The 24,804-nt window shown below is 25.1% G+C and overlaps 2 protein-coding genes across 4 annotated transcripts; both read left to right on the top strand.

The window, feature by feature from the left end:
* The first annotated feature begins 421 nt into the window (after positions 1-421).
* Positions 422-3,753, top strand: LOC114122269 (transformer-2 sex-determining protein-like). 2 transcript variants are annotated; one of them, XM_050206270.1, is made up of 7 exons: positions 422-539; positions 759-959; positions 1,052-1,171; positions 1,233-1,381; positions 1,462-1,770; positions 2,359-2,481; positions 3,338-3,753. In XM_050206270.1, exons 1-7 carry the CDS (start codon positions 525-527, stop codon positions 3,345-3,347), a joined length of 927 nt encoding a protein of 308 aa, XP_050062227.1. In that variant the 5' UTR covers positions 422-524; the 3' UTR covers positions 3,348-3,753. The 2 variants fall into 2 exon arrangements, with proteins under 2 accessions (XP_050062227.1, XP_027840673.2); XM_027984872.2 differs by having other exon boundaries at positions 2,359-2,477; positions 3,338-3,750.
* Positions 3,754-20,706: 16,953 nt separating this feature from the next.
* Positions 20,707-23,049, top strand: LOC114122272 (retinal rod rhodopsin-sensitive cGMP 3',5'-cyclic phosphodiesterase subunit delta-like). 2 transcript variants are annotated; one of them, XM_050206444.1, is made up of 5 exons: positions 20,707-21,213; positions 21,323-21,385; positions 22,041-22,177; positions 22,281-22,402; positions 22,766-23,049. In XM_050206444.1, the coding sequence occupies exons 1-5, from the start codon at positions 21,156-21,158 to the stop codon at positions 22,845-22,847; spliced, it is 462 nt and encodes a 153-aa protein (XP_050062401.1). In that variant the 5' UTR covers positions 20,707-21,155; the 3' UTR covers positions 22,848-23,049. The 2 variants fall into 2 exon arrangements, with proteins under 2 accessions (XP_050062401.1, XP_027840681.1); XM_027984880.2 differs by having other exon boundaries at positions 20,716-21,213; positions 22,036-22,177.
* Positions 23,050-24,804: the final 1,755 nt, after the last annotated feature.

Here is a 24,804-nt window from a genome sequence, read left to right as displayed (position 1 = left end):
ATTAAATAATGTACAATATTCAGAGCCGGTCAGGTCAGGTTAGGATTTTCGCTGCCCTATGCAATTTTAACATTTCTGTATACTAGATAATATAATAATTAAATCGATTTTCTTCATTAGAAATTTGCCGCCCCTACGTAGTACGTGGTTGGCTATTTTACTACCGCATAGGAAGGTGACATTAAACATACGTTGGCTGCACTGAATTAAGGATACGGAGACAATGGTTTGACACGGTGGACCAGCAGTGACTCTCACATTTCATTCCTGCCCGTTGCGTTACTGTAGTCACTAGTTTATTGATTTTCATTCTTTTCAACATCTGCGTCTCTTGTACATTTGCGGTCTACTGTTTGTTTTTTTTTTCTCGGCCTAACCTAACCTAATCTACCAACGTTTTTGCCATTGACGTTGTACTAGCAGTCGTATCGATTTTCTGCGCGGCGCTATCGATACTCTCAAACCTGTTCGATGATTTTTGGCGTATTTACGCACTGGTGAACTGACGACAAGTGAATTTGACAATGAACGCCAACAGGGTAAGTAATTTTGAAGTATTGTCACGCACGTAGCTGGCACCGTTTGCCTGTTTACCCTTTCGTGATTTTAAAATGAATTTCGTCTTGGAAATAATTTAGTTTTTGTCACGTTAAAAATATTTCAATTATAATTATTAATTGTTCGCACGTACTATTATCTCGCCGTTTGGCTTTTAAAAAACCACGTGTTAAACCCATCGGGGTTTGTTGTCGTTTTAGAAAAGAAAGTATGTGCGTTCTAAATCCCGCTCAATCTCTCCCTATCGAAACCATAGCAGCTCTCGGAAACATTGCAAATCTTACAGTCGGTCACCACTCAGAAGCCGCTCGACGTATTCGCTTTCTAGTTCATGTTCGTCGTATACTAGTGATCCTCGATGCAGTCGTCGCACCTCTTCAGACAATTCAGCAAAATTAAAAGTACTTAACTAACATTCCGTAAACAAAAAAAATATATATAGCTATTTCTAACTCCTTTTCTCAAATAAAAATGAATTATTGTTTAATTTTAGCGCAAGGTTAGATGTTTGGGTATATTTGGTCTAGATAGTGACACTAATGAAGATAAAATCCACGAAGCACTTGGAAAATACGGTCGTATTGATACAATCGATATTGTTATTGATTCTATAGTAAGTAGTTTAACATTCTTAACGTGGCATAGTTTTTATAATTTGTTTTGTTTATTTTAAGAGTGGAAAGTCTCAAGGTTATGGTTTTGTGTATTTCAAACACTACGAAGATGCAAGGAAAACTAAAGATCTATGCTCAGGCATAGAAATTGATGGTCGACAAATTCGACTTGATTATTCGTTTACCCATATATATAGACCTTATTTGATGTAGTTATATTTTTATATATTGTTAATCAGATGCCATACATTTGTACATTCTTATTATGTGTATTTATTTTAAATTTTAGATCGAGAAGAATTAATGGTGACCGCGGAGAACGTTGTGATAGATATGACCGTAGAGAACATTCTGATAGACATGACCGTAAAGAACGTTCTGATAGATATGACCGTAGAGAACGTTCTGATAGATGTGACCGTAGAGAAGGTTCTGATAAATATGACCGTAGAGAACGTTCTGACAGATGTGAGCGTAGAAAACGTTTTGTTCAATATGACCGTAGAGAACATTCTGACAGATATGATCGTAGAGAACATTCTGATAGATATGACTGTAGAGGACGTCATTATAAATCTTCTAAAGAAAAATATGAAGAGTAAGTAGTAATTCATATTTCTTAAATCAATTAATTTATAAATTACTTATAATAGTACAACAAACAGTGATGCTTTTTGGCATATTGCATATAGTGAGGTATGAGCCGTATTTCTGGAATATTATTTTTACATTTATAGATAAAACAGTAACAAAATGTGTACCTATGCAATGATTTTTTTTCACTACAATATTATCTACAATTAAACTTTTCTAATTTTTTTTAAAGATGATATACAAATTTTGTGTTATTACATAAAATTATGTTAAAACTTATTGTAATTCCACTCATCTATTTTAAAATTGTATTAATGTTGTCAGTCCGTTGGTCTGCACTATATAATTTTTTACAATTATTGAGTATGTGACAAGTAGGTTATCAGTAAATAGTAAAATATTAAAAGCTATATAGGTTAAAATGTAATACTAATACATACCAATCTTTATCAAAATATTTTTGTAGACAAAAGTCTTTAAAATTAAAAATAATATACCATCAACAAAAATTCAAAACAAGTATTAATTTTTGTACATTCATACTTAAAGATTAAAATGTGCATAATTATATTCAATAAGTATTTGTTTTTAGCTACTTACATGAACAATACAGAATTTTAAAAAGAAGAGAAGCCATGGAAGAAAGTGAATCAAAATCAGTGATATATGATTATTTTGATTATAAGTCAAAAGGACGTTCTTTATCACCACGTAAGTAAGGAATTTCTAATTAAAATGTTTGATATTAGAACATTGTTCAAAAAATACATGTTTTAAAAGTTTAATTGTTTTTTAAATTTTTTTTATAGAGTGCCTACTTATCTGTAACATACGATTAATTTAATTAATTACATATGTTTAATTTAACCTAGTTTTTTATATAGTAGTGAATTATAAGGAATATAAAAATATTATCAATTATGTACTCATAATGCAGTTTTCAGCTTCCTAAGTATTTAATTAATGTTGCTAATAAATGTTTTTATTCATATTATAAAAAGAGAATATATTTAAAGAAAAAGCTGTTTTAAACTGTTAGGTTAACAATTAAAAATACAAATAAATAATACACAAAAGTAAAAGAAAAAAAAATTAAAAGAAGAGCTCTTTCAAATTACAAAAGGAAATCACATAATGACTCATTTCTTTGAATGACTTAAGGATAAAAAACTAGCTTTTTTGCACAACTCTACTTAACTTGAAACTTTTCTATGTATCTCAATCAAATGCATTTTATATTTCTATTAAATCATCAACATCTGAGATTATCTTTGCTAAACACCAGTAGTAACGTCTTCCCTTTGACTACATTCTTATTGGGTTTATAATCTATTTTGAATAGACTACTTTCTCGGAAGTGTAGCCAGCTCATTTCAATCGTTTAACCTTTAGAGACATTTTTAAATTTGTTATACAATCAGTATGTACCAAAAAATTTATAATATGTAATTTGTAAAATATTTCATGTGTGAATTTCCTATTTTTTAAATCTATAAAAATCTTTGTAAATTGTTTATTTATACAAATAATAAAATTTGTATATTATACAAGGCAATTGTTTTTTGTTATAGTTCAATATAACGTATAAATGAACTGGATGCTGGAATATCGCCAATACAAGAATATTTTATGAAGAAATTTAACATAACATATAATTTTTATGTTGAAAAAGATATTTACCACTTGGTAACAAATCAATACAATAATTAAACAATAAGTAGGTACCTACCATTAAGTTGATCAATTCCATTATTTTATTTTCATAATTTTTATATTGTTTTTCATCACTAATTATCATAACTGGAAACTAACTAGTTGGGTTAGTGGGTTACTTTTAAAGTTATTTAAGTGATTCTTATTCATAATACTTTCTAATTAATGTAATACTTAACATTTTAACAAATAAATATTTAACGTAAATAAAAGTTACTTCTAATTTAAGTTATGAATTGAACCATTTTGAATTTTTTCTAATTTAATTAGTAAAGCTTGGAAGAGTTTTATTTTGTTCTATATGCTTCAATTTATAGAACATTTAGGTAGAAATTTGAACTATACAATTGAGAATTAAAAATTGAAAATTGAAAATCTATGATTTATAAATTTTGTTAATTATAAATTTTCAAAAATGATAATTTTAGCTCCAAGCCTTATCAATTATTTTTTTAATATTTTTATTTTAAATTAAATTAAATAACTGTTAAAAATGACTGTATAACCCAGCTAAGTAAATTATCAATACTATATATGTGTTCATATTTTTTTATTTATTATGTTAAGTTTCTATTGTCTTAGATATTTTCTTAGAAAAATAGGAATAATTTTGTAATGTGAAGCATTTTTGATTCAAGGAATTAAAATTTTTAAATATTATATAAACTTATAATTAACATAAATATATATTTTATGCACTATATTTAAATTATTTAATTATGTAATAAGCAAATATAAGAGTGCATAATAAAATATTTTAATATTATAACATTTATAACTATAACGAAACTATTGTCACTTTTGATTTATTTTGTATATATCTATATCTTTCCTATTTGGTACATTCTTCATCTAGTAAATTATAATAATGACATGCGTGTTTTTATTACTTCATTAAACAATATTTTCAACTGTAGGAAAAGGTTTGATCAAACGTAAAAATGAAAATAAAATTATTCAACTGTTGATACATTTATGTTAAAAATTGTTATTCTTTGTAACAACACTATGCGTAAATTAATTTATAAAATAGTATGGAAACACGTATAATACTGTAAGCATATAATTATTATTTTAAGAATTTAGATAAATTCTAAAGCGTGAATAATATTATTTAAAGACAAGAGGGAATATTTTGTTTCTATAGATCAGGGGTGGCCAAACTGTGGCTCACGTCATAGACTTTTGTGGCTTGCATCTTAACGAAAAAATTTTACAAAAAAATTTTTATATGAATTTATGTACCTGAAAAAGTACAATATTTTATTAAATTACAATTTAAGAATTACCGTATCAAAATGATATGAATAATTAATATATTATTCTCAATATCTATTGAAACGACGTTTATGATATATTATGATGTAAGAAATATTATTTTTGCTTATAAATTAAACATAAAAAAAATACTTAAAATACATATAATTCCTACATATGATGGATGAGGTTCTTTTTATTATCATTTTAAATCATAAGTCTTAATTGGAAATCTATCTCTTTATAGAGTAATAGAAAATAAATAAAATCTTGAAGGTTCCGTTTCAACAATTCAGTAGAGCATGCCATAACAAATACCAATAAATTACTGAACTCAGAAAATTGTATATATAATATATTACCTTTTTTAATATTATTTCTCTATTTAGCTATTTATTACATGATTTTAAATATTATTTTTTTTTTGTTTTGTTTTTTTCTTTATATTAATATTAATACTATTTGTTATTATTTAAACAATGATTTGAAATTATAGATTATCTGTTGATGACATGTTAGATAAAACTATTTGGTCTTTGTATTTGAGTAAAATTGGTAAATTAAAAACCAAGACCAATCATTATTTACAAACAGACAAACAGTAAAAAACATGAATAGGTAAAATAATAATAATAATAATTATAATAGTATAATAGGTCTTCTATTTTAAAATTAAATCATATATGTGGTAATAATATTATATTTTTAATAATTAATAAATAAACATACTTTTAATGTTTAATTAATTTTAGCCTTTATGATATGAAGTACATGATCTACAAATTTATTGTATTTAATTAATAATTTGTAATTGAAATTATGACCAATATACCATTAAAATTTTAATTTTAATTGGAGTTTTCAAGTATAAGCTTGATCACCAAATCACAAAAAAAAATGTAATAAATAAAAAAAAAATATATAAAATTAATAAATCAATTACAAAAAATGTAATAATTTGACCATAAAATAAGAAAACTATAAATTAATATTCGTTATATCATTTAATTATTTACAGTTTCATAATAAAACTTACCACAAGATGTAGAATTATTACAAAAAAAAAAAAAAACAATTAATAGAATACGTTCAAATTAAATAAATAAAAGCAAAATAAACATGATATTTAAAAGACTTGAATACGGTCATTAGCCAAATTGAGAAATGAAATACAGTAATTTAAGGACTGTTAAGCATTTTGAATACCAGCTGAATAAATCAAGAGTCTTACATTAATTATAAAGACTAAAATCTTAAGACCATAAAATCAAAACGTATTCTAATTTAAAGGTTAGGTTAGATTTTAATTTAGCTTATAATTAAATAAAATACAAATTATATAAGATACAAATACCAACATTGCTACACATTATAAAATATACGTATTCAACGAAGTATTTTTATAAAATAAGTAAACCACAATTTTGGAACTATGGAATTACACTTATATTTTATTTAAAGGAAAAAGGTAAGAATTAATGTAGAAGATACTTAATTAATTTATCATATTGTTAGATTAAAAACTACAGTACAATAATAATAAAAATATAACAAATGGGATAATATAAAATTTAAGTATAGGAAATGAACAAATTGATAAATTATTTTAAGCGTTGTAAACTTATAACAGGTAAAGTTGTGAACAGTATTCAAAATAATTTGACAATTTTGTTAATACATGCTTAAGGCTTGTCAATCACTTATTTGTTTGAAAGCGAAGAAATTCGGTCTTAAGTTTATTTTGAAAATAATATATCTGAATACGATGACTTAAAAAAGGTATTCTATAAAGAAGTCATATTGATAAAAACATATAAAGATGCATTAATTGAGATTAAAAAATCTACCACAATTTGTTATTGACCAACAAGATGATAATCTGTTTTTTATGTTTTCTTCAATTAAACATTACATAGAAGGAAAAATAGCAACAAAAATGACAAAACAAAAACTCTAAATAATTTTTGGAAACGTTTTATTCAATAAAGCGGAATTTTTGGTTGGTCCTATAATGCTATTCTGCATTAGACAGTTTTCTCTATATATAATTTAAATTGCTTATACCCTAGGTAGTATAGGTAGTAGGTAGGTATGTAAGGAATAAAATACTCAATCTCATTTTCGTAATTTCATGACTTCAGAATTTTTATTTAAGTAGGTACTACCACGGATTTGATTAATAATTTGCAATATGTAAACGTATAGGTATAATATGTATATTATACTATTATTTAAATCAACTGCGCATACATACATTTCATATCCAATGTATAGCATCAACTTATAATTTTTAAATATATATATGATCTTATCTAGATGTAATGGTTCAAAGCTAACAAAATTATTTTCGGATAGTATTTAGTGGTTTGCATTTTTATTCGAATAATTTTCATATAAATATGACTAAAAACTATAATCAATAATCGATTTACATTGAGCAACAATAGAAGAATAATAATTTATTACAAAAGTGTTTTATTATCAGTTAGTTTAGAAATATTGACTTAAAACAAGATTGCTTTTTACATTCTCACATACAACGACTTATAATTTACGATCGTCTGGAATATAATATTCACATTTCCTAATGAGTAATAAATGACAATATTACAATATTATTCTGGTCAGTGACAATGACACAACCCCAGCGCCTACGTCACTCTTCATCCGTACACACTGTCATTATGACCCAAATAGGAGAATATCGACGTTACATTGATAAGACTGTAGTGACTCGCTGTTATAAGGCGGCACGTTGGGATCTGAGGTCACGGGTTCGATCTCCGTACCGTACGTAGTTTTTTCACTTGATTCCTAATTTTTCTGTTTATTTACCGGCCACATCATCTGTGAACTTCGTATAATGCCCATCCTCCGAGGAATTAACATAGGCTTGGGGGTGGGAGTATGACACGGCCCCAGCGCCTGCGCTCCACTCCACCTCATCCATACGTACTGCCACTGTGGCCCAGATAAGATAATATCAAGATTAAACTGATAAGAACGCCATTGCGCTCATCGTTACGAGATTGGCACTTCAGCCTCGTAGGTCGTCGTCCCATGCGTACCTCGGTCGCCAACTGACCTGATGATTGTGAAAATTCCTCGAGCGGGTAGTCATTAAACGAGGGGTAACAGGTGATATGGCCGGTATAGGGGGAGATACCATCGAAAATCGAGTCTAAAATTCCGCACGGATTGGGATTAGAACCTGTGCACTGAGACCCTAGCGATCCCGCCATGTATCAAAGGCTACTACAGTCTTATAATTTTATTACCATTCCGTACATACGTACCTACGGATAAGGTGTGGTGTAGGAGTTGGGGCCGTGTCAAACGGACTACTTTATAGCGGATTATCAGTGTAGGCCTTACTTTTTGTACAAGTTTGACTGTTTCAACAGTTAATGGCATACAAAATAGGTCACATGATAATTTTTTTTTGATTCTGGTTAGGTTAGAGGTTCAAGAACAGAGGTTCCCAAACTGTTTTGCCCCGTAGACCACTTGCCAACTTTAACCATTTTTATAGCCCATAAAATTAAATTTTTACAAATTTATCTATATTTCAAAACATTGAATATAGATTCGCCTTTTGTGTCTGTAGTCAAAGTTATTGCGAAGAGCAGTTCTTTGTGGATTTCTTGATTCATAACAAAACAAAAATATGCTAATAATAGTGCTTCATTACCAGACAAAGTTGACTCATCTAGTTGTATGGAAAAAATGGTTGTTTGCAAATAATTAACGCATTTTCGACTTATAACTCTCGTTGACCCCTATTTACATAATATGATGCAACCCCAATTTTAATTTTCGTTGACATAGACCCCTTACAGGTCAGAATCGACCCCAAGGGGTCGATATAGACCCCTTTGGGAACCTGTGGTCTAGAATCTAGAACTATTTATTACTCTGCTCATTTAGTTTTTATCGATTTTTTATAACCTAAGTCCTAAATAATAAAACAAGTCTATAAGTAATGTAATATAAGTTATGTAAAGTAAAGTATAGGTAATAAATTAAGTTCATAATTACTAATTAGTCTCAAATTTAAAAATAAAAATTATAAATGTTATAAACTAATTTTTAAATATGAAAAATGTATACGAATTAATAATCCGGAATTTTTCTGTTTTACTCAATAAAGCGGAAAACTGTTTGAAGCGGAATGTTTGGTTGGTCTTATACTATTTTGCATTTAACAGTTTTCACTGTACTTTGTAAAATTATGCTGTTGAATTTTTTTATTACTTTCTTTCACTGCAGTTAGTAAAACTACTAATAACTAACTTAGGTATTAAAAAACCAGTTTCAATATCATTGTTAAAATCAAAGTTAATTGGGAAGTACACATATTCATACAGTATCAATATTAAGTTCACAATAGTTTAAGTTTTTTATTCAAGTTCAATGTAGGAGTTACCATTTATTATTACAATAATTGTTAAATATTATGTTTTTTTGTGTTTTAAAACAGTTGAAAAATCAGAACGATAAACATTAAAGTTTAGCACCATAATATGAAAACTCTGAAAAATGTTGTGTTATTTCAATTCTACATTAAGTGTTTTAGTTTTAAGATCAACAATATACATATTTTTTTGTAATGAATCAACAATTAAATTCTTAAATTAATAAATAAATATTTATATATACTAAAAAAAAGGTACCTATGTAATTTAAACCCATAGTTTATTGGATCATTAGCAATGTACATAATGCATTAGAATACTTATATAAAAAACACAAAGTTTAAATTATGATTTTAAAATAATTTAATAATAATTAATAAATAAGGTATACTATTATCGAATATTATATTATTCTAGTTTTATCAACTCTTACCAATCACCTACCATCATCTACCACTCAGAAAGCTTAACTCAAAAACTAATAATTATTATTTAATATATATATTATATATATATTTTATAACTAAATGTATTAATACCCACCCCTAAATTTTGAAAAATCCATCACTAAATTATGTCTAGAACAAAGCATTGTTGTATGGGTATTGGGTAGAGGTACCAATTTATATCTTATTTTTTATTAATATTATAATACTTTATATTGGTTTAGATTATTATTGATTTCGATATTAATTTTTGGCGCAAGTTTCGGTTTTCAAAGATATTCAAAATATTACCAGTTTTAAGCCCAAGTGCTTTTAAAGTAAATGTAGAAATAGGGATACTTTTAAAACTTAGTAAAATGTATAAAAGTATATTCCAGTTTTTAAACAATTTGTGATAATAATAAATAAATAAATATTTGGAAAATAATATGTCATGTATAATTTATGTTTATTTTTTTTTTAGTCCTCAAACTAATTTATTAACTTCATAATAGATAGGTAAGTATTATGAATATTTATTGGTTTTACCTTTTTCTATTGATATTACTGCATGGTTATAACATTATTTTCTACAACTATCATCTCACCTAGAACATGCCAACATTAGAGTTTAGTAATAAATGATTTTGGTTGATAAATAGGTAGATAAGTACTTAACTTTGATAAACACTCATTCAACTAAGTTAAATCAGGTTTTTTTTCTTATATTACATATAAAATAATAATAATAATATATAGATATTATATATTATAATGTATAGATAGATTTTTAATTAAGACTTATGATCTTAAATGATAATTAAGAGGGCCTGATTTATGATATGTAGGATTTATATGTATTTTAAATACTTTTTTTAAAATTTAATTTATGTACAAAAATAATAATTTTTACATACCTATTATTATAATAGATTATGCATTCTTAATTAATTATTCTTATCACTTATAAGTCATCGTAATCAGAAATCCACTCTTTCCCAGAATTTTAAATATCAGTATTGTTATTTGTTAATATTATTATTTAAAAATTGAATAAATATATATATTTTTTTTATCATATTTAAAATATTTAAAAATACAAAATTATTAACATATTTGAGTGTTAGTATAATTAGTTTGACTTCTAAATATTTTCTAAAACTCTAGTAAAATTACTTTCTGATAATCACTATTCACTCTTAGCGATAGTTTGTCAGTGTTAAGTTGTATACGCTGTAAGTTAAGAATATGTTTTATTTATGATAGATCTTGTAACTCACAAATCCCTAGATAGTTGATTAATAATTATGAGTTGGCCTTTACTACAATTACTCAGATGACCTGAAAAAAAATTATTTTTTATCCATTTTCATTCTTTTGTGGAAATTCTCTACATTATTTATTGTGTATATAGTTTGATTGTAGACAGAAAATAAATTATGTCCTGTTCAAATGAGCCAATAACTAAAACAATAATTTCATAAAATTTTACATTTAGTCATTTTTCACTTATAATAATATAATTAATATAATAAATATTTAGTTTGTATAATAACTATTAAATTTTGTCAAGTTAACATTATTTAATTTAACTGAATTTTATCATAATTTGTAATGCCTTGAAAGCCCATTTTTATATAATTTATGCCATGGGCGTAGATTAGGGGGGGGGTTCAAACACCCCCTTAAATTAAAGATAGAACAATTTTAAAATAAATATTGTGAATTAAACTTAATGTAAAGATTACATACTCGATGTAAACAAGAGTTGAACCACATATTATAAGGGAGCCCGAAAACCAGCAACGGAAAATGTATCATAGCTGCAGAGTCAGAGCACCTTCACGACACTCAGCCACTTTTATATTAGTTACATGTATTTCAGTTATAAGTAATAAACGTACTATTTGTTATAAAGTTGTAACATTCATTTTTAAATAAAACTTTGGATTCAACTCTGATATTGGCACACAACAATATATAGGTATACTCGTATACCTCTACCTATAAGAACATTTTGTGTCTATGACAATCAGCAAAATAAAATACAATTCACCCCCTCCCCCCACCATTGAAAATAACTGAGCACGCCCCTGGTAGTTAAATACTATTTTTTGTTAATGAACCATAGGTAGGTAGTATCGACTAATTACTAATTAGTATATTTGATGTTGTGTTATTGAGTGGCGTTCTCAAAATTTAAATTGCGTATTAGAAATTAGTCTTTATAACATTGTTATAACTTATAAGCCATAAGGTAGGTATGTAACATATTGTATAAGTTTTTAAGTTGGACATCATTTATATTTTCGCGTAAACAACCATACTCATTATTGGCATTTTTTTTTTTTTTTTTTTTTAATAGGAATGATATTGTAAGGTTACCAATAGCAACGGATAATTACTATGTTACCATAATAATCTCGTTGGTACATTTTTTTAATTTTAATTAAAAAAAAATTATTTATATATGATTCAATATTTTTCTGTGCAATGGAGAAAATATCAAGTAGTTTTCAAATGAAAATCGTACTTTTTAAGTAAAAGTATTGAAAAGTTGCATTCAAAATATGTGTTACCTTGAGAATTATAGCTTTAGAGGCAAGTTCACTGACAATGTTCCAGATGATTTTCTTAATAGAGATATTTGTATAAATATTTTTACACGCATTGGGATAAAGAATTTTGATAGTATTATAGTTCTATAATAGAACTATTATAGGAAATATAATTATTAGATGTGCTAATGAATTATATATTTTATTTTCAAGGATTAGTAAATAGTATTATTATTAGGATTAATAGCTTTGGAAAGATATCTGAAAATGTTTACAATATTTTCGTTGGTTATAATTAAAATATTGTTTGATTTTTGATTTGAAATGAGATTATCTTAGTTTTTAGAATTTTTTCAGTCATTTTTCGCAGAAAGCAATTTTATTTTTGAAAAGAGAGATAACCTAGTTGTCTGATAAAAATGTCTGAACTTTGTTTTGACATGAGTCAAAAGATTTTTATCGGAGTTGATCTTTCTTGTAGCTGATATTTTATTAATAAACAATGCATGTATGTATTCAAAAAATGCCAGAAAACTTCTAACTTATTATGAAGTTTAAATTAAAGTCACATTTTACCTGTTTATTTTTATAATTATAACAATTTTTCGTTGCTTAGTGTTATGTTTATATTAAAGCATGATTTAATTCTTCAAAATAAATATCAAAAAGTTAAAAAAATGTATCGTTTTCTAATACTTTTCTGTACTTATATGCAAATAGTCATGACCAACCCACATTTATTGGACAGATTCTTTGGTAAACCAGTAGATGAATCAATGGACTTATTCAGGAATCCTAAAATTCATCCTTATGTGTACATTAACGAAAAATCAGTATGTAACTAATATAAAGTATCTTATTTGTTTTATATGTATTTATATTATTTTTCATTAATAGTAGATATTATAATATATTATATGTTATAATAATAATACTATACATTATGTTAAATTAAATAGGTAGTTAATAATGAATAATGATATTTATGGTACCTACGAAACTATGATGATAGGTATAATAAATTAACTCAGATGAATTTTATTTACAGAATCATCCCAAAAAATCGATAAAAACGGTACACTGGGATAACTTACACTCATCACATAAAGGTCTATTTTCTGTTGAAAATGAAGACTTTTGTATTGTATCAAAAACTGTGATCATTATAGTTGTATTGGTTATTCTTTTACTTTTCTTCGTTATACTTGTACAAATTTTTAAACATTTCTTAAAAAAAAGACGTGGTTACAGTGAATTAGAATGTCAAGGAGACTGTGGATGTGAACTTGGTAAATGTGAAATTTGTAAAAAAGATAACAATAATTATTAATTTTTGTATAAATGAACATTAAGAAAGAACATAATTTTTCTTCATCAAAATAATTTATAAACGACAGATTTATATTATGTATTGTATAGGTTACTATTATAATTACATTATTGTTTTTAATAAAAATTTGTATGAACAAAGAATTATCAAATTTACTGACTAAGTCATGTCCGTATTTTATTTATAACTGTTACTTCTATACTATATCATTTTTCTTAATAGTAGTAAATATTGTTATATATATATTTGATTTCTTTAAATAGATATGTTATATTATATATATATATATAATATCTATCTATAAGGTATAGCTGTGTTATTAAATATTAGTAAGTAAATATAATATTTTTATCACAGATGAAAAATATTTTGACAAAGAGTGTTATTAATAAATTGTTTTTCGTGGATTTTTTAAACTTAATTTATACATTTTTTATAATCAAAACAAAATTCTTTCATATTTATTGGATATTTTCATGATTTTTACTGCATATTATCTGGCGTATTTCGATACTTTTAGTGTAAATCCTAGTTCTATTTATAAGTTAAGTAGTGTAAGAATGAAAAAAACTAGATAGATATCAAAAAGTTTGAGTTTCAAAAAAAAAAAAAACAATAAAGAAACAGCTAGAAGGCCTGTTTAAAAATTAGCAATAAGTACCTAAGTGGTGATTATGCTGTATATTAAGTGTCGATTGGGTCACTGTTATAGGGGGCGAGATGCTTTACAACTAAAAATGTATCCTTTTTTTTTCCGATTCACTTTTCAACCAAATTTAAAAATGGTTGATTCCCTTTTGACCAAAATAAAAAGTTTCATACCTACTTTCCAGATCGAAAATTATTAAAACCTATGTATAGTATTTGTCATAAATTATTATTTGATTAGAAGTTTTTTATTTTCTATCTAATAACTATTCACAAAAATTATATATTTGGTATTATTTGTTTATTAATTATATTGTAAGCATTTTAAGAATGAGTTTATATTTTTATTAATTTTCTATATATTGTACATAAAGACTTAAAGTATTATAATAAAAAATATTGTTATTATTTCAAACATTTTGTTTTAGTAAAAAAGTGAATCGACCATATACCAAGCCATTTATTTTACTTTTAGTATTATAATTAGTTGATATAATTTTTTCTGAAATGATTGCATTAGGTGTTATAATAATAAATATTTAAAAAAGATTATTATATTAATTTATAACACACATTTTAGAATGGTAGCTTCAGGTAATATTAAGTTGGTGTTCGAGTATAATTTCTCATGGCTCAAATTATTGTACATGTAAGCTTACATATTATTATTATTATTATATTAAATATTTAAATTCTATAGGATTTATTATGTTAAATATATAATATATATAAATCATAAAGAAATTATCCAAACTAAATCAATGATGAATTAAATATTTAATAAATAGGTAGTGGTTTTCCTGTATATAGTATATATATATATATATATTAGAAAATATAATAATATTGTTATAAACATACTTCAACTATCTGATTTTCATATAATTTTTTAGCTCTTGATACATACTATGTTGATTTAAATTCTAAAATAAAAAATAAAATTTAAAGTTGAAATACATGTTTGTAATATATTTTAATTAGATTTAATAATTTAATTTTGTCATGATATTTATATTATTACATCACACAACTTCATAATTTAATATCATCATATTATTACTTTTATTTTATTTCAAATAATTGTAGTTTGTACCTATGAACATTTTTGTTATAACCAAAATTATAACATTAACTTTCATAGGTACTTACTCTAATCAAATTACATAAGACATAACAATTCCTAACATATTATTAACCTAACCTAACCTCTTAGAATGAAACAATAAGTCTAAAGATCAATACTATAAGTAGAACCCCCATTTTCATATGATGGCCAGTCTGCTTCCATCAAACAGCATGTCCATTCAGCCATCACACTGTTTTATTCTAACAGTAACACTGAACTTAAATAATTGATTTTATTTACTTAAAATATTGCAAATTACATACAACAGATTTAATTAATTTCATATACTTATACTAAATTCTCGTCTTGATTCCATTTTGTCATCTGATCATCGACACTTAATAGGTTAAAAGTTATATTAATATGCATTAACACTTCAAGAAGGCCTTAAAAACAATAAAAAAATAGGTTAAAGAACTTTGATACTCTCGGCCCCTTCATTTATGTTTATAGATACCTTACTTTAATTACCATAAGTTAATATAATAATATATTATATTACAAGGTAAAGTTTCATTAATAAGAATGTATACGCTTATTTTTGATTTATTACAATATCGAAAGGTTTAATTATTATTGTTTAATAATAAATTAATCTTTTAGATTTATGTTTTACATATTAATTTTATTATTTTTATATTAATTTATAATAGTATAGTGCCAAACTGTATTTCAAAGCAAACACTATTAAGTACTACAAAACAACAAACATTATAAACACACATAATTTATATTTTATTTTTGCACCAAATAAAAAAAATAATTAGAATACTTGAAATAAATGTGTATAATATTATTTTGTTTGTTCATAAATTATTAATAAAACAACATTATATTTTGTGGAATAATGTAAAAAATAAATTCCGAATAAAATAGAATACATTTTTTATAATATACCTACAGTAAGTATACTTATTATAATAATATGAAAGTAGAATTTATTTACAGAACTAAAATATCATTGACTATGAAAAATGTACATTTATTAAATTAAATAAAAAAATAAAGGTATAAACAATGATACTACACGAATACAAAATACATACATTAAATATGTTTGAAATTAGTTAATTTTTAATAAAATATAAAATACATTATTATAGAAATGTTTACAATAGTGTTGAATTACATTTGAAACAAAAAAAGGTTTTATAATAATATGAAATTAGGTACCTTTAGTACTGTTAATATTAATAGGGTAAAAATGTCATTCTACCAACCAAGATTAAAATTATAAAATTATTTACAAATATTAAAAATACATTTAATAATGATAATTTTGGTTTACAATATATTATAAACAATAAATATAATGTATTTATTCACTTGATAAGTAGCCGTCTGACTTTACTTTAGGATTTTGGTCCAGTGTCTTCATTAGAATCTGCATATCTTATTGCATCTGATATGGATCGACTATGCAGTGTGTGGTCGGTACCAATATGTATTTTATACTCAAATTAGTTAGGATTGTAAGGAATATACATAATGAATGTTAGGCAATCTATGGGTGCTAATCTCTCATTGACAGAAATATGTGCAAATTCATTAGGTATAAAAGTATTATGTAATTTTTTTGAAATATCTGTGACTCCAATATTAGCTTTAGGTGCTAACCATATGATATTTGCTCGTTTTTCATCTAGGTTATTATCAAGTAATTTAATAATTTGTGCATAAATGATTTTTTTTTTTTTTTTGTTGAATGACGTGCATTATTTATTATAGATACAATATCACCTACAATATAAAGTTGTTTAGTCTCGCGTAAAGTGTGTGAACAAGGAAAATTATATGTTCAGATGAAGAATGTACATTTTTGTGTGGTTTGGTCTTATTTTTTATAATTTGTCCTGATTCATTGAAGTTTGAAGGAGAATTTTTTTCTTCTTGATAAATACATAATATCAATTAACAATGTTTGTGTGGTTTGAATTCAAATTAAAACAAAAACTGCTAATAAACCTATGTAGTACTTGATAAATATTTATTTATTTATTTTACTCTTAATAAAAACTAAAATACTTAAACATTAATCTTTTTTTAAAAAATCAAAATAAATAATCTTAAATAGTAGAATACTGATAAAAGTAAAAATAAAAATTAGTTATGTTAGCAGAATAGTTTTATAAGCTCTATCTAGTATAAAATTATATAGCCACAATACCTAATTAAATTATTACAATTGTGTCCGCGCTGTTTATTTCGCTTTAGTTTATTCTATGATATAAACAATACTGCACACTATAATAATTAAGAGTTCAGTTAAGTTTCAGTGTTGTAAATAATTGTAACTGTTTAGATTTAGTCTTTGACAATTGACACTATATAAGACTGATAATATTTATAGTATTTGTAAATAAATAATATTTTAAAATACATAGAAGTTCTCAGTGTTCCCACTAATAATGTTTTATTTTTTTTAATTGTAACAAATTATTAATATATCGTTATTTATCATTTAAATAAGTAATTTCGTCTAAATTGGAACTTAAAATATCTATAAAAAATATTTGCCTTATACATCTTTTAGATTTTATGGTTTCAGAACAAATTACTTATGATGAAGTATAAATCTTATAACCTTGTATTAAATTTTCAAAATCTAGATACAAGAGGAATTTAATTTATGAATTTTGAACTACAAAATATTAAATAATAAACGATATTCTACAAAATTCTAACCACAAATCCATGTAAACAAAATTGTTTAAATATATTATATTCTTAATGTTTTTATACAGATATAAAAATAATTTTAGTAGGATTTTGTATTAAATTTTTTAAGAATTTTGACCAAACGAATAACTTTTTATCGACATTTATAGTAAACTAAAAATCTAAAAACCTTAATAATTTCTCAAACCCATGAATAATTCAAAAATAGTTAAAAAAAAAAAAAAAAAGTAGTAATTTTATATCTAGAACTTCCGGGCTTCCCCTTGTTTGAAAATTGAAAAACTTAATCTTGTACCTACCTACTCATTCACAATAAATAAAAAAATTAAAACACATGAGAAATCAAATCAAAATGTTCTCTCTGCTACGAATTTAAAATAAAAATCTATTTTCAAAATTGAAGACGTACAATACAATACCTACTTTACAGATCGAAAAATTATTATCGGTAGTTGTACAACATCTTATACAACTTATATTTTTAATAGTTTTCTATCTAATAATTATTCACAAAAATGATATATATATATATAAGGTATTATTAAATATTAATTGCTTGTATATTATATTGTAAACATTTTAAGAATGAGTTTATATTTTTATTAATTTTCTATATTATGTTGTACATAAAGGCTTACAGTATTATAATAAAAAATATTGTTATTAAATCAAACATTTTGTTTTGGTCAAACAAATGATCTACTGTTATTTTTTTTTTTTAGTAATAAAGTTTTGCATTTTTTCACAAATCAATAAATCATATAAAGGTAATTAACTGGAATGAATATTTTACAATTTTTTTAATTATCTAATGGTACTGATACAGTTAAATTTACTAAAAATTGTTAAATATGTATCAATAATTTTGTAATATAATAATGCATAATAATAATATTATTTCCTATAATATTTTTAATTTGTAATACTTATTACCTTTTAGTTGCATAATCTTAGCAGTTACTTGTTTTATTTAATCAAACGAATTCAACGACAATTATTAAATGGCGGGACCGGAGAGAAAGTTCTAACTTCCTTCTCCCCCAATACAAACGTCTGTACCTAATCGACAATTTCGCTCTTTTCTAAACAACCACTAGATTACGCCACCAATTTCATTAATATTTGGCATATTATTTGCGTATAGATTCGATTTTTCGAATTTTATTAAATGTAAGTAGGTACTCTCTACAATCGATACGTTTTTCAAGCAAATTAAGTATTGAGTTGATACACGTTTTAAGCTTTGTTTATTATTGTTTTTTTTTAAACTATACCATATAAGTTTATTAAAATATTTTTAGTTTTTATATTCAATATAAATCAATATTGCAACTTGCAAGTCTTGAGAAACTATTGATACGCATTATTTACTTTTGATAGATAAATACATAAAAATCTTAATATGTGTAACTATTTAATAATGATTAATGAGAACAATATGCAATCATGATTTGATAATAATCACCTGTGGAAAACAAACTTGTTTATCTGTCCTAATATAACGTTTTGTTGAAAAAAAGTAAGTGCGTACTAGTGCAGCTGTATTTTATATATTAAATTGTAAGTATAGGTATCAAATGTTAATCGAAATTTCAAAATTATAATTAAATATTAATAATTTAGTATGAAGCTAATACAATAGGTACTGTAATACTTTTGTAAGACGAATACAACACAATATGTGTTAGAATGACGTGTACCCAGGTAAGAACTCCTAATAAAAAAATTAAATACTTATGAAATGAACCTATTTAAATAAAAATAAGAATGAAATCCTACACGATTAGGCATGTTTATGATTTCCAACTAATAAAGAGTATGTAATACGAAAAAATGACAATAATAGATCTTGCTTGGCGTATATATTATATTACAATTCGCATTCGCATAACAACATTTTTAATAAAATGTTTATAATATGTAATACAATGTAATATACCTATACATAAATATGTAATGCAATATAATGTAATATATTATATATTAGCTGAATTTTCCGGCTTCGCCCGTGTGTATTTTTTTTTTCATATATTTAGGAGTATTGGTGTTGTACGTTCGATGCATGAGATTATTTATATTGATTAAATTCTTGGAACAATTCTTATCTACATGACGAACAAAAGGGATAGGTTGTAGGTAGCTGGAAACAGTGGAAATCCGAGTGTCGCCGTGCCGTGCAGCACGCCAGCACAATATTATACCTACGTATTGGCTGTGAATAATTATAAAAAATATTTTTGAAAATCCTTTCTTATTGCACGGTGAAAACATGAGAAGAACCTCCAAATTCCAAATTACGTTGCATAGTTTTTGAGTTACGGCGATCAGTGACTAAGTGGTATTTGGATTTTATATGTAGGTAGGTATTGTTACAGACCTATACTAATAATTACATACACATAAGATTGTGCAAAGCTTATAATGATTGTATTCGTGCAAGAACTATTTTAATAAACGTTAACTTATACTTGAACAACCACGACGTACCTATTCATTTCGTACGTTGATGCATGAATCGCCTAGTCGGGACGCAACAGTATAGATATAATAATATGTAATATAATAATATGGCAGTGGATTTTAATGGTTCATGCGGCAACCAGTCATTGAAATCTTTTGTATTGACTGTTTCTCTGCACTATCGAATGCTGTTCGGTGATATTTTTACTACCTACCTACCTATTTTATACACTGCCTATCGTTTATCGATAGTTACATCGACAACGTTATAAATTATAATAATTAATAATATACCGAATATTATAGATGGACTATTGTTTAAATATTATTAGGTATATTAGGTATTAATACACTATCGAATGACGTATTATCTGTATAATATGGTAAAAATCGATTATTTATCGCGTAGGTACTCACATATGAAATCGTTGAGACTATCGGAACGTTCGATTAGCATGTATACTCGGTCTATCGATGACGGTTCCATCAATGCTCCAACTGGGGTGCATGCAATCCCCTCCACCAGGATCCCTTTGCCTTTCACTTCATCTTAGCTCCTTAGCGTTACCCGCTAGTATTGCATCACTTTTTAACGTAGCACCTGCCACATTGGAATTTTGTGCACAACGCAATACCGCATTCGCCATCGTATTATACGCGCACGAAACCCTCCACAGCCCATAATACAGGCGGCATAATATATAATATATATTATATTATCATAAATTCAACTGGGTAATTTTTTTTTCGTTTAATTCGCACACAATTGCTGAGATGAATGGTTTGCAGTGCACGATGCCGCGAATACCTGAAGAGCTTCCATACGGATTCCATATGTAAGTAATACATGACTAGAAATTAGCTGAGTAGGTATTATTTGCACTTGCTGTCAAAGCCGTTGGTTAATGTTTAAATACCAATTTTTTTTATTTTATTTTTGTACAGTAACTGGATCAATTTGGTCGACAACGACACGGGAACAGTATTGTGGCATACCAATGATAATTAGTAAGATCATTACTATAGAAATATAGAATAATTTAAACACGTGCGAATCCAAATAACCAATTAAATTTTCAACTATACTGTAATGATATGATGTTTTGTCACAAATATTTTGCGTTTTGATTCATTTCGTGAAATTTCTAGCAATTTCACGAAATGAAACTACATCACGCAAATACCTACTTACATAATATTGAATATATGGACAACTATTTTCATAAACAGACACGAAAATTTAAAATTTGATAACCTTTCGTACAACTAAATTTCTGTATCTATTCCGTTAAAAAGTGACTCATATTTTATATACTAATAACTAGCTAATCCTATATAGCGTTAACAAAATAACAACGCCAGAGGATTTATCCTATCGGAAATTCCGGTTTTGTAAGTCAATAATCTCTCCGTGAGTGCCATTAATATTTAAAATTGTAAAAATTACCTTCGAGGTGCAAATCCTCGAATATAAATTATATATAAAGTTACTAATTTTCAGATCTATGAATTGTCTGTGTATCACCTACACACACATATTGCCATTTATAAATATAGATAATTATACGATGTTTATAAAAGAACGTAGTTTCAAATATCTATCTATTTCACAAAAATAATAATAACGCAAAATTAATAACATTATATTATTATTTTAGCGCAGTTTCCGGTAATAAATATATGATAACGGTCACAATGCCTAAAAAAGTATTGGATTGCAGAGCTTTGACCAGGACTATAAGCTTCACATCCATGCATCGAATAGATCATCTTAAGATGAGACACAGAGAGCTTGTATCGGTATCAACTAAAATTATATTAATTTTTTTTAAAAATTGTCTTAATGCATTAGTTCTAGTTTTTTTCTATACCTACCAATTTTTAATTTTAAAACATATTTTAGTTACAATGTGTTCATGAATGGGTTTCTGATTTTGGTATTGTTTTACCCAATTTAAATGAAACTTGGGAAACAACTTTTATAAATAAAGAAGGAATTTCATCATCATCTACAAATTTTTTAAGGTACCTTTTTAAATTTTTCTAAATTGAAGTAAAACTAAATTTCATTTTATTTCAATAACATGCAAATTATGTTATAATAATAACATTTAAAAATATACAAAAGTGGTGCCTAGTTAAATATTATATTTACTTAATTTGCTTGAAATTTGTTTTTAAATTTACCAAAAATATAACAAGCTTATACACTTTTTAATTTTTTTAAATTATTTTTATTACCTATATTAACAAATGATTGCTTTAATATTTTATTTAAAAAAATTGTAACTTTTTCATATTAATATATAGCCACCTAGGTATAAACGTATTATATATTAATAATTATACTTTTTTATAAGTGTTTTGAAAGAATAAATTTTTTTTTAGCGGTGATTTGGTGATAGAAACAAGTTTCTATAATGGTGATAAATTTATAGGATCAACACACATTTTATTGTATTTTCAATAAGCATCATAGTAGGTACCTATTCAATTTGGATGCAGATTGACAATCTTACTTTACACACATCATCAGAAATTTGTGATCTTGTCTAATTTAAACCATTTTAATCTTAAATCGGTAATTTCAATCACATTTTTTTTAAACTTAAATATATTAAGTTCTTAAGTTTAAATATTATGAATAAAAATGTAATATATTATATTAATAATGACATTCATTTTTAATTAATTTGTATTATGCTCTCTATGAAAATAATTAATTTATTAAAGATATGTACTCTACTCAATATAAGAAGTTACTTCAGCGACTGACTTATGCACAGGATGATGTAGCATTCCTGGTACTTTTCTGTTATCCCTACTACCGATCGATGCCGCGACTATCGTGACTCTCAATACCTAGATTTATTCCTAACAATTTGTTTTTATTATTAATATTAATTAAAAATTTCAATAATCAATACTAAAAATTCACATGAGGAAATCGGCTTTATGGATGAAAGGAATAGTAAGTACTAAGTATGAATATAATTTTACTATTTTTTAAGTATTTAAGTTTGTATAAGTTAACTGTATATTTTTGTTTGACAATAGTTTTTTTCAATAACAACCTAATAATTTGGAATTATATATTTTTAATGTTTTGGACATCTAAATTATAAGCAATAAATAAAAAAAAATTAATATTTCCATCAATTTCAATTTATTAGTGTTATAAAAATAACAAGCAGGTTAATTATATAATTGAGACTAATTATTACAGTATTAAGTAAAGTAATTACACATATACACATATAAAAATATTAATATTAATAATAAAAACAAATTGTTAGGAATAAATCTAGGTATTGAGAGTCGCGATAGTCGCGGCATCGATCGGTAGTAGGGATAACAGAAAAGTACCGCATTCCTAAACGGCAGACTACAGATGGAGATATGACAGGCTTAATGGTGTGGTCTCATTGCTACCCAAAAACTAATTGCCACCAAGGTTATTTCTTATGTTGAACAAAGTATGCATTACATTAAGATAAATCTACTATTTTTACTTACCAACATATAAATATTTGAAAACATCAGGTATTCATAATATTTTTAAAAGGGCCAATGGAGTCTTTTCAACTTGCAACTGATATTATGCTGAGTGGCATCAATTACAATGATAATCAAAATTATAACTTTTATAAAAACTTATATTTTATTTTTTCTTATAAACATATTTCTCTTTCGAGTTTATTACATGGACACAAATTAAAAAATAATCTGAAAATCTGCATAAGCAGTATCAATTAAATTTAAAAGTAATATATAGTTATTATTTATTATCAAATTCATTAAGATTTAATATAAAAAAAAATAAGAAACAATTGTTATTAAATGTAAAAAGTATTTAACATTACATGATAATATGAAAAATATAAATGGCCATATAGATGAAAACTATAACAATTTAAATGTTAAGTACTTAATAATTATTAAATTAAATTAAATGTACAATTTATGGCATTAAAATGACTACTTTACCAAAATGAATCAAATAATTTAATATATAATACAGATAATTACTTAATTGAAACTTAGTTTTACTCTTAAAACAAATGTGTTAAAGTGTATTTAATGAATTTATATACATAAATAAAATACAGTGAAACTTTTATATCTATTATTGTTAAAAAAAAAGGTACCAGACGAAATTACAACTTTATAATGGTAGGTAACTGGATTGTTAATGGATGTTCCACAATATACCTAAACAGTAATATATTATTAAAAAAACAATATCGCTGAATCTTTCATCTAACACAGTTTCCCAATTTTTTTAGCATCATAATATTATAGGTCTCAGACCATCTCTATTTTAAGAAAACTAGAAACACCTTTTTTTCATTTACGAGAATACACAAAATTAAAAAATGTGTATTCTTTATACTTAACGTTATATTTTATTATTATTTATTATTTTT

The sequence above is a fragment of the Aphis gossypii genome, chromosome X (assembly GCF_020184175.1).
Source record: "Aphis gossypii isolate Hap1 chromosome X, ASM2018417v2, whole genome shotgun sequence".
Classification (NCBI taxonomy): Eukaryota; Metazoa; Arthropoda; class Insecta; order Hemiptera; family Aphididae; genus Aphis; species Aphis gossypii.
Note: the sequence above shows the minus strand (reverse complement) of the source record. Positions and strands in the feature narration are given on the sequence as shown.